We start from the raw sequence: 11,868 nt of genomic DNA, 5'->3' as shown, positions 1-11,868 counted from the left end.
AACCGCGAGATCATGACCTAATCGAAAGTCGGACGCTTAACCGACTGAGCCACCCAGGTGCCCCTGTTCTTTTAGATTTTCTACATAGGTCATGTCAACTGCAAACAGACAGTTTTCTGTCTTTTCCTTCTATGTTCCTAGTTTACTGAGTTTATCATGAATCATTGTTAGATTCTGACAGATACTTTTTACGCATCTGTCAGTATGATCCGGTAATTTTTCTTAGTCTCTCGGTGTGATGGGTCTTATTAACTGATTTTAGAGTGTGAAACTTGCCTTGGTGTGTACCCGGGATAAATCCCACTTGGTCATGGTGTATAATTCCTTTTATACTTTTTTCGGATTCAGTTTGTTAATATTGAGAGTTTTTGATCTCTGTTCCTGAGAGATGCTGTAGTCTTTTTTGGTAATGTCTTTGGTTTTGGTATAGAGTAGTGCTGGATAGAGGACAGAAGCTATGTTCTGAAAGAGGTTGTAGAGGATTGATTGGTACAATTTTTTTCCTTAAATGTTTGGTAAAATTCACCAGTGAGCCCCTCTGGGCCTGGTGCTTTCTGTTTTGGAAGATTATTAATATCTTTAATAGATGTAAACCTATTCAGATTGTCTACTTTTTGTGTGGATTTTGGTAAATTCTGTCTTTTTAAGGAATTAGTATAGTTTATCCAGGTTACCCAGTCTATGGGCATAGAGTTATTCATAGTATTGCTTTTTTGGCTATTATTGATGTTTTTTATTTCTATGGGATCTGTAGTGATGTCCCCTCTTTCATTTCTGGTATTAGTAATTTGGGTTCTCCCCCCTTTTTTCTTAGCTTGGCTGGAGGCCTATTAATTTTGTCTATCTTTTCAAAGAACTAGCTTTTGGTTTTGTTGATTTTTCTTTATTGTTTTCAAAAATATTAATTTCTGCTCTAATTCTTTAAGTGTTTATTTTGAGAGAGAGAGAGAGAGAGTAGGGGAGGGGTAGAGGGGGAGAGAGCCCAAAGCAGGTTTCTCTGTCAGCACGGAGCCTGATGTGGAGCTCCCTCCCATGAATCGTGAGATCATGACCTGAGCTGATATCTAGAGTTGGATGTTTGGGGTGCCAGGGTGCTCAGTTGGTTGGGTGTCTGACTTTGGCTCAGGTCATAGTCTCGCAGTTTATGAGTTTGAGTCCCACGCTGGGCTTGCTGCTGTCAGTGTGGAGCCTGCTTTGAATCCTCGGTCTTACTCACTGCTATGTGGTTGCTTGCACTCTCTCAAAAATAAACATTTTTTTAAGAAGTTAAAAAAATAAAAGTTGGACGTTTGAGCCACCCAGGCACCTCTGTGCTCTAACTCTTATATCTTTTTTTCTGCTTTGAGTTTAGTCTCCTCTTCTTTTTTCTAGTTTCCTATGGTGGAAACTTAGATTATTGACTTTAAATCCTACTTCTTTTCTAATATGTGTATTCAATACTATACATTTCACTCTATCCCACAACTTTTGATAAATTATGTTTTTATTTTCATTTGGTTCAAAACATTTTAAAATTTCTCCTTATGTCTAATTTGACCCACGTTATTTAAAAGTATGTTGTTTAATCTGCATATTTTGAGATTTCCCATCTATTTTTTTTTTTTTTTTAGGTTTATTTACTTTGAGTGAGAGTACAAGTTGGGGAGGGGCAGAGGCAGAGAGAGAGGGAGAATCTTAAGCTGGCTTTGCACTGTCAGCATGGAGCCTGATGCGGGGTTCAGGTTCCAACTCAGAAACTGTGAGATCATGACCAGAGGCAGAATCAAGAGGGGCGCCCGGGAGCTTAGTAGGTTATCTTTCTGTTACTGGTTTCTAGTTCATTCCCACTGTGCTCTAAAAGCAGAAACTGTATGATTTCTATTCTTTTCGGTTAGTGAATGGTGTGTTTTCTGGCCCAGAATGTGGTCTGTCATGTGAATGTCCTATGTGAGCGTGAGAAGAACGTGTGTTCTGCCCCTTGTTGGGTGAAGCAGCCTGTAGATGGCTGTTGTGTTCCGGTGATGGACAGTGGGTTGAGTCCAGCTCTGTCCTTGCGGATTTATGCTGCCGTGTCCATTTTTGAGAGAGAGGCACTGAATTTTCCACCTGCGATGGCAGATGTCTCTTTTCTCCTTGCATTTCTGTTCTTTTTGCTTCACATAGTTTGATGTTGTGTTGTTGGGTGTGTTCATGTTAAGAACTGACAGCTGTGTGCTTGTGGAAAGGCGGTTTAGGTCCCTGGTAACTTCCCTTGTTTTGAAGTCGGCTCTGTCTGAAACATAGTTACTCTTACTTTTCTTTGCTTAGTGGTCAGGTAATGGAAGCTAATTAATTCTCCCTGTGTTCACTCTTCATGTGCGAGTGTCTTTATGTTTACAGGGTTACTTGTGGATGGACACACGTAGCTGGGATTTGTGTTTCGATCTACTCTGACAGCCTCTGTCATTTAATTGGTGTATTTAGATCAATTAACATTGAAAGTGATATTAGATCAATATCTGCTGAATTTATTATTTTCTGTTGTTGCCCTTATTCCTTGTTCTTCTGTTTGCCTGACTTTTTTTGTTGTGTTTTTGCAGTTTAAACGGAGCGTGTTACAGGATCCCGTTTTCCTCCTTTCTTAGCATGTTATTTTTTACTACTTTCAGTGGCTTACATTGACAGCTAATCCACGTCTGCTCTCAGTAACACGGTTCCATGTCTTGAGTAGCGTGGATACCTTGAAATAGCAAAATAATCCTAATTCCTTCTCTCGTCCGGTGTGACTGCTGTCATCTCACTGACACGGACTCCTGCGTAAGAACGTGTGTACAGAGGGACACACGGTCAAGTGCATTAGCTCCTGTGGCCGTGAGCAAAGTGTTACTCGATAGATCAGTTCCGATTAAGAAAAATAAAATGTTTTTATTTTGACATCACTTATTTCTTCAATTCTCTTCCTTCCTTGTAGATTCAAGTTTTTAACCCATGTTATTACTTTATTTCCTCTAAAAGACCGTTTAACATTTCTTGCGAGGCAGCCACATCCTTTAAGTTTGGTTTGTTGGAGAAAGTCTCATTTCTTCTTCACTTTTGAAGGCGGCTTTTGCGGAGCACAGAGTTCTCTCCCCACTTTGAATATTTCTCTCCACTCTTCTTGCCGCCTCAGTTTCTGAGCAAGAGTTGGATGTAATTCTTACCTTTGTTTCTTTGTGGGTAAGGTGTTCTTTCCTGTGGCTGCTTCCAGGATTTTTCCTTTGTCTTTGGTTTTCTGTAACTTGAAAATGACACGTCTCGGTATCATTTCCTGGCATCTGTCCTGCTCAGTGCTCTCCAGCCTTCCTGCATCTGTCGTTTGATGGCAGAGTTTAGTTTGGGGAAATTCTCATTGTTTCCTCTTTTTCTTCCGTTCCTGTGTCTTCTCTTTCTGGCACAGCTTCTGTGCTTGTGTTACACCTGCAGCGTAGGCGGCCCACGGTCCTCGGATATTCTATTCTGGTCTTTTCAGGCTTGGTTCTCCTTGGTGTTTGGTTTCCGAGCTCCGTGTTGCTGTGTCCCCCGGCTCCGGGCTCTTAAACGTGTCCAGCCTGCTCACGAGCCCATTGGAGGCATGCTAGGTGGTCTCCGTTTCTGTGGCTGGTTTGATCTCTCTTCTTGGTTCTTCTTCGGATTTCCGCCTCGCCGCTGACATTGCCCACCTGTCCTGCTTGCCGTCTGCTTCAGCCATTGCAGCCCTTAGCGCGTTAATCACACTTGGTCAATTCCCGGTCTCTTATTCTCGCACCCCTGCCTGTCTGCTTCTGGTGCTTGCTGGGAACCTTCCGAGTGTGCTTTTTGCCTTTTGGGGTGCCGTGTTTCCCCGCTAGCAGGACGTGATGGACCAGTTAGAAGGAGCTGCCGTACATAGGTCAGGGGTGTAACGCGGTGTGGTGTTCAGAAGGGGAAGCCCTCTCCACCCCTGTGATGAGGTCTGGGTCCTTTGTGGAGCCCGCGCCTCCGGGCTGGGGACTGCACAAGCACGGCCCTTCCTGGGTGGGCTGGGTGGGCTGGCACGCCCGGGCCCCCTCCTCCAGGTCAGCTTGGTGCGGGTTGTCCTCCCGCAGGGTACGGGGGGGGGGCTCCCCTTAGCTGGTTTTCCCCGAGGGCAGGCCTGCACACGTCACGGTGGCCCCTTCCCCCCTTCCCTGCCAGGAGACCGGGGGTGAGTCGGGGACGTTTCCTGTGGGAACCTGCTGAGCTCCTAGCAGCACATCGCACAGCACTGTGGGGCCCGTCACGGGTGCCCCTGGACTTTTTCGCTCTCTGAGCTGCCGCACTGACCTCCGGCAGCTTGTCCAGGCCTGCCTGTCGAGCCGATTCCTGCCGTTTTCGCTCCTGAGCCTCTGCTTCTGGAAGTGGGACTTCTGTGTGCACCTGTCCATCTCTCATTTGGGGGCCAGCAGTTTGCCCCGTGTCCCTCCCTCTGTGGGGGCTCAAGAAGAGTTGTCTACTTTTCTGGCTACCTGTTGGGACACATTGGTGACTTCCAAGTCCCTTGAATGCTGAACCAGAACTCAGAAGTCCCTTCTGTTGGTTATTTATTGCTGTGTATTTTTTTGTATCAGTTTTAACGAGATAGAATCACATTCAATAAGACGCCTACCTTTTAGGTGGACAGTTAGAGGCGCCTCAGCTAATACACGCACCCGTGTAACCACGACCATACTCAGGACAGACAAGGTGTTCATCACTCCAGAAAGTTCTCGCCCCTTGTAATCTTTGGCCCCAGGCAACTGCTGTCATCACCACAGATTGGTTTTGCCTTTTAAAGACTCTCCCGCAAGTGGAATCACAAGTGGAATCACACAGGACGTGCCCTTCCGATGCCGCTTCCGATGCCGCTTCCGTTGAGCATGAGGTTACGAGGCCCGTGCGCACCGCGTGTGCCCTCTCTGTAGCTGGCAGCCCTCCGTGGTGAGAAGGTGCCGCGCTTGTTTCCATTCACCCATTGAAGCATCTCCTGGCTGCTTCCGGGGTTTGACAGTGAGGAATAAGCTGCTCTAAACTATGTGTGTCGGTCTTCCTGTGCCTTCGTGTCTTCACCTCTGAGTAAGTACCTGGCATCCCGTTGCTGGCTTGGGCGCCAGGAGCGCCTCACGGCGTGCGACACGTCCTGGCGCTCGTGCTAACCTTCCCCTGCCGCGGTGCCGCGTGAGCGAGCGGACGCTCTGCTCGGTTTGGTTCGGCACGGGGCGCACTGTGCTTGCGGCTTGCTGACTGACGACTGATGAGCGACGGTGTTGACTTTCTTTTTCTGTTTTTATTGGCTGTTTGTGTGTCTTTTCTTTCCTGTGTTTATTTCAACATTCTGTTCCAGTCTTTTGCCTGTAATTTTATTGGGTTTATTTTACTCATCAGATAGTAAGAATTCTTTGTTTTCTGGGCGCAAGTCATTGGTGAGGTGTGTGTTTGCAGAAACCGAGGTTCCTCCCCTTCACCGCTGGCTGTTTTACTGTACAGTGGTTTATTTTGAAGAGCTGAGGTTTGCTGTTTTAATGGAGCCCAGCGTCGGTATTTAAGTCCCTCTGAGAAATCTTTGCTCCCGGGCCGTAGAGCCTGGCTCTCCACAGGTACAGCAGCTAGCGAGACTCAGGATGGTCCAGCCGGTGGTCCCGATAAATGGTACTCAGTAAGTGCTTGTGAAACAGAAGTCGGTGTAAAAAGTGCTCTTTTTTCCCCCCCTCCATTTTAGATCAACAGGAGGCCCTTCAGGTCGGAGTGGACATCGGATGGTAGCCTGGAAGAGACAGTTAATACTGTTCGGTGGCTTCCACGAGAGTGCAAGGTTAGTACCGATAGCAGGACCCCTTTCTTTCCTGAAACAGAAAGGAGTGGGTCTTTTGTGGGAAGCACTGTTCTGAGTACAAGTGGAAAAGGCTGCCCAGCCCCTAAAACCTGAGCCAGCTTCATGGATATGCAGCTGAGGCAGCCTTGAAATTCTTAATAGTTCCCGGACCAGGGGCTCTGCGTCTTTATTTCATGCCGTGCCCACAGACGGTATGGGCACATCTGTCTAACGCAGGGTTAGACAGAATCCCCTGGGGGGGGGGGGGTGTTAAAACTGATTGCGGGCCCCACCCTCTGGTGGCTGACTCAGTGGGCCCAGGTGGGGTCTGAGCGTCTGTGTGTCTGCACATTTGCCGGTGATGCCTCTGCGGCTGGCCAGGGGGCCCCAGCGCCACTCACGCTCTGCAGGCAGGTCTGCGCCTCTGTGCTGTGGCCACGTTGGTACGCCTGCCACGTTCACGTATGCCACGTGTGTGCGCTCCGGGTCGGGCCAGCGGGTCGTCTGTCTGTGGAGCCTGTTGTCCACACGATAGCCTCTCGAGTGTCCTTCGTTCAGTCCAGAGAAACAAGGCGCGTGGTGACGGATCAGTGTGCCTGCCCCATCCTGCTGCGCACCATGTCGTGTCGACGGCTGGGCTGGTGCCGTGCCTGACGGAGGCTGCGATTGCGTGCTTTTCCGCTGACCGGGCCCCACGTGGAGAAAGGCGGGTGGGGTGTCTCTCCAGGCGTGTTCTCCGCTTCCGTCTCCTGGTCCTTTAGGGAGAAGAGCGATCAGTTCATTAGCTGTCATGGCATTGCTTCCATTGCTGTCACGTTATGGGTCTGTTTGCCCAAGTTTTTTCTGATAATTACTGGCTCATGAATAAATTGTTGTACATGGATATGAAGAGGGGACCTGGGGTGAGTTAGGCAGAGCCTTGTAGTTTTTCTTATCCCCTCAGCGTGGTCTTAGTAGGGGTTTGGGGTGTAGATTTGGCTCAATTAAAGCTGCAGTTTTTCTTCGTGAATAAAGACGTGTTATTAATTGACAGAAGGGGAGATAAACTCTTCTGTGCATTTGGAGAGGATCTTAAAAGCATAAGTGAAGTGAAACAGGTGATTCTGTGTTCTCCGAGGTGTAACTTGGGTGTCGTAATGCTTTCATCTTGTGTCCGCAAGACGCTCCTGCTGGCGGGCGGGTCCTGGTCCCACGTCCCGGGTAAGGGACGCTAACGGACACCCAGCAGAAGGTGGCCTCCACGAGAGATGGCTCGTTTCCGGAGCCCCGCCCCACCGGCGGTCGGTTGGTTACCGCCACTTTGGGTGAGGGAGCCCGGGCTGGTTTGAAAAGCTTATTCCCAAGGGATTGTCCTGTATTATTCTTTTTTTTTTAAACAAAGGATTATTTGTCACACACAGATTCATGAGTTCGTTGGTGCATTAATTCAGCACCGCACGGGTGCAGGATGGGGAGACCAGCACAAGCCCTGCTCCTTGGAACTCGCGGGTTATCGTGTAGCTCTGCCGAAGGGAGCACAGGTTACTGTGTCCGCACTTCGGAAGTGGGCGCGGGTTAGAAAGCGGGTCAAGTTGTATAGTGGTTGCGATTCGCAGCTTTTTCAGAAGCAGAACTGTTTTCAAAGCTATTATCTGTTATCTTACTCAAATACACAGGACCAAAAAAAAAAATACTAGGAAAGAAATCTTCCACACTAAACACGTTACTCTGGCTTTTTAAAACCGAAATTGACATTTATGTGCAGAATAGAATTTTTTTACTGAAAACCTGCAACGTGAAATGCGAGGAAGCAGGAGACTGTAATGAAGCCTTTCAGAACCGTGCCCCTCCATGTTCCTCATTCCCGTATGAAACGCCGTCCTCCAGAAGGCGCATTTCTGTGGGTGCCGGTGTTCCATGCTGTGCATGGCGTTTGAGTGCACAGCACAGCAAACCGGCCTGTGCCGGCCCTTCCGCGTGCTGGCCGCAGGCGCCAGACTTGGGCTAGCTGCAGTGGGAAAGACACGAGTGCTTGGACTGTGGTAGAATTTCCCACCTCAGGCCTGGCTGGCTGCCTGGAGTGCCTGGGGAGCACCTCGTATGTTCCGCTGTAGTTCTGACCCCAGGCCCCTTGGCTTTGCCCGTGGCTGTGTGTGAAGTGACACCAGGGGGCAGCATTCCCGCCACGATTCAGGCCCGGCAACTGCTGTCCCACCCACGGGGCCCCTTCTCCAGGCCCTTCTGCATGTGAGTCCTGCGCAGCTTGCGTCCCTGGAGCATTGAGCAAGGCAGGGCCGTGGGCGCCCTTGCTGCTGCCCGGCTCCCTACCCGGCTCGGGGTCTCTTCACAGCCCTGGCCCAGCTGCACATATTCCGTTCTGAGGATTTGCCCGAGTCTCTAATCCAGGAGCACGGTAACCTAATGCAATTGTTTGCAAGATTGTGATTTTGTAAACTTTGTAAGGAAATATAGTATCACTTCCAGATTAAAAACGCTTTCAGATCCAGGCGAATTACTGAATTTCTGTAAGCTAGCGTTATCTCTAATTTCCAGATACGAACTCACATGTGCCTCCAGCCCTTTCGTGTGGGTTTAAACTGGGAGCTTATTACAGATGGTAGAAAGTTTACCTTGAATTTAATCAGGTCCAGTTTTTAATGTCACTGTCTTTTTGTGTCACCGTGTTACAACCAGAGATTACATCTACTACAATGACGTGTATGCCTTTGACCTGGACACGTTCACGTGGAGTCGGCTGTGCCCGTCGGGGGCTGGCCCCTCCCCTAGATCCGGCTGCCAGATGTCTGTCACTCCCCAGGGCAGCATTGTCATCTACGGGGGCTACTCGAAGCAGGTAAGATGCGACATGGAGGAAAACAGACGCACTCTGTTCTGTTGCCTTTTTCACTTGCACCAAGAATGAAAAGTTCCCAAGAATATTGCATGTGGCTTAATAGAAACGCTTTTTATTGAGGTAGAAATGGATGCGTGTTAATCCGCCCCATGAACATACTGAGATTTTTCGGCTATATTACGTTCTAACCCATATGCCCTGAACGCTGCAGTGTGAACAATTCTGTGTTGGGACGGACGGGCCGGTGGCAGGGTGGGTCTTCATTCCTGACCAGAGACCCCAGCTGCCGTGTGGTGTTCCGTGTGCAACAGGCCACTTGTTCCAGCTGCAGTGACTGCTGTTGCACACCTCTCTGGGTGCGCGTGTACCTGTGTGGCTCCTGCCCGCTCTGCGGCATGTCGTCCACACGGGGGGCAGTTGCCATGGCCTCCGGGCACACCACGCCGGCCTGTACACATCTGTGAGCCCGTGGGGGATGAGGTGGTGGCTCACTGCTGGCTCACTGCTGGCTCGCTCTTAGCCTTCGTGTTTTCAAAATTTCTCTGACCTGGAGTGACTTAAGGTCAGCGAGCGCTTCTGTCCCCACCTGGACACCTCTGTGGTTTGTGCTCTGCTGTTCCTGCTTCTCCACAGTCGTTTGCGGCTGTGCTGCTCTCCCCCCACCCCCATCTTTCTGGACGCGTCTCAGAGAAAAGTGCAGGGGGTGCTGCAGTGCGCTCGTGAGGTCCGTCCCCGCCGCGCGTCTCAGCCGCCTGCTTCACACCGAGCGCTCTGCCACTCTGGCGGCCACATCGGTTTCTCGCATCTCTGTTGGCGACACGGGGCCCCTTCCGGTTTCTGACCATCACGACCAAAGCCGCGATGTGTGTTCTCATGCGGGCCACCGTGAGGCACTGCGTTCTCCTTTCTCTGGCAGGTGCCCAGGAGTAGGGCTCCTTGGGACCCAGGTGCAGAGTGTCACACCCCTTCCCGCAGCGGTTGCCCCACACCCTTGCCAACGCTTGATCCCACCAGAGTTTTTATTCTTGGCTTTTCTGGTGGATGTCTGGTGGGGTCTCGTTGCAATTTTTTTAAAAAAATTGACCTTTATTTATAATTTTTGAGAGAGACTGAGCATGAGTGGGAGGGGGTAGAGAGACAGGGCGAGAGAGAATCCCAAGCAGGCTCTGTGCTGTCAGCATAGAATCTGACGCGGGGCGCGAGCCCACGAACTGTGAGTTCGTGACCTGAGCTGGACCCCTGGTTTTCACTTCCTGTGATTCAGGTGGCTCCCCACACGTGCCCTAAACTGCGCCTCCCTGGCCTTAGGATACCCAGGGCACGTGTCCCTTCCTGGGACAGTGGGGGCGTGGCTTTGTTTTCCAGAAGGAAACGATCTCCCTGCCTGCAGGGAGCACACCACCGTGGGGGAGAGGGAAAAAAGCCTGCGCGCGCACTTCCTGGGTCTGCCGTGGGGAGGGCTTGGGAGCAACAGTGCCCAGCGGCTGCGAGCGCTCCCCGTGCCCACATCTCAGCTTCTGACCCCACCTCTGGGGACAGGACCCGGTGCTCCTTGGGAAAGCGGCCAAGCCCGGGGCTGGGGGTGCACAGGGAGAGGCTGGGGTGTCTCGTGGCCCAGCCGGAGGAAGCACTTCTGGGAAACCTGCACCAATGGGCTGTGTCAGAGGGACACACGAGCGCCGGAAGGGTTTCCAGTGGCCGAGGCTGGAACCAGGTTCTGGCCCCCGAGTGAGTAAAGTGGATTGGATTATAGCCGACAGCGCAACGTCGAAGGCCGTAAGTCTGTGTGGTTAGAAACAAACGATTAAAAGGATAAATGGGGGAGAAGGGACTGATGCCTGTGCAGAGTTCCACGTGAATTGCGTAGCCGCTCTGCCCTTGAGGCCTGGAGCGTGACTCCCTCACTAAGTAGGGCCGTGCAGACTTGTCCTTCCAGGAGGACTGTGGAAAGCTGGGGGGAGGGGGAGGGGGTGATGACCTGACAGCCCTGTGGCCACGTCAGCAGCGGTGATCAGTCACCGTGACGGTGTGCCCCCCCAGTGTGACGGATGAGAGGGGCCCACCCAGAAGCCCATGTCTGGTCGTGAGAGAAGGTCGGACAAGGGTCTGTAGATGGACCGCTGACCTGCACGTCATAGCCGCTGAAGGTCCTCAGAAACAGCGGGGCCTGGGGGCTCACGACGACCACACATGCCACACGGGGTCTTGGAACAAGAAGGGGTGCTGGGGGAAACTGAGGAAATCCGAATGAACTATGGTCTTTATTCTTAATTAAGTTATTAGTTATTGGTAGGGCTTAATCAGCATTTGGTCCTAAATTAGCAACATAACACACACAGAGGTTGTTATTTGCAGGAAAACTACTACTCGATTTGCCTGTAAATGTAAAACTCACCTGAAATTCAAGTTGGTTAAAAATGAGGGATTTAGAGGGTAAAGACAAAGATGAAATTAACATTACCCAAGCCTCTCCCCATAGGATGGCCGTTTTGCTGCACGTTTTTCAGAACCGTAATGTTTAGGTGCTGTGTGAGCACCGGAGATCACGGCCGCGGAGAGTCCCGGGCCGGCTGCCTGCTGCTCGGAGCGTTGACTTGGTCCTTGCAGTGCAGCCTGAGCTCACAGACTGAAAGATGAAGGGGTTGGGGCCCTGGGGGAGCTGCCGATGGCAGATGGCTTTCCTGTGGCCTCGGGAGAGGTCCCCGTGGGCTCTGGTGGAGCCCCCTCCGCCTCGACCCGGGCAGCTGCAGAAGCCGTGGATGCACCAGCAACGGTGCTGGCGTGTTCCTGGCACCACAGTGGTCATTAGAGCGGTGGGCTTTTAAATTTAAAATCTATTCTGAATAATTAATAAACGATAACCAACGTTTTTATTCCATCTGCTCGGTGAGGTCAGAATTGAAGGGGTCGTAGTTCATACTTCTTTGAAGTTGGTCCGAAGCAAGGCTTCCGAGCGCTCCCCTCCCCCACCCCGTCTCCCAGCGAGAAGCAAGACCACAAGCCTGAGGGGACCATGTGGGACACTGTGGGTGGCACCCAGCCAGTTCTCACAAGTCTCCCGGCTCCTTCTGCAGAGAGTCAAGAAGGACGTGGACAGGGGCACGCAGCATTCCGATATGTTCCTGCTGCAGCCTGCGGACGGAAGGGAAGGTGCGTGGGCCGTGTGGAGGGTGGGCCGCGGGTTCCTGCAGGCAGCAGGGTAGGGCCCTGTGGCTGGGATGGGGGGGAGGGGGGCGACAGGCCCCTGCACCCT

General features: G+C 51.2%; 1 protein-coding gene across 1 annotated transcript in view; it reads left to right on the top strand.

Moving 5' to 3' along the window:
- The window catches only part of KLHDC4 (kelch domain containing 4), a 43,649-nt gene that overhangs the window by 28,316 nt on the left and 3,465 nt on the right, over positions 1–11,868 (top strand). The window contains exons 6-8 of the mRNA XM_039226248.1: positions 5,690–5,782; positions 8,456–8,615; positions 11,690–11,765. Coding sequence (XP_039082179.1) covers positions 5,690–5,782; positions 8,456–8,615; positions 11,690–11,765 — 329 coding nt within the window. The remainder of the gene's footprint in view (positions 1–5,689; positions 5,783–8,455; positions 8,616–11,689; positions 11,766–11,868) is intronic.

The sequence above is a fragment of the Hyaena hyaena genome, unplaced genomic scaffold, assembly GCF_003009895.1.
Source record: "Hyaena hyaena isolate Hyena2069 unplaced genomic scaffold, ASM300989v1 scaffold_1, whole genome shotgun sequence".
Lineage (NCBI taxonomy): Eukaryota > Metazoa > Chordata > Mammalia > Carnivora > Hyaenidae > Hyaena > Hyaena hyaena.
This window is presented reverse-complemented; position numbering and strand designations above follow the sequence as displayed.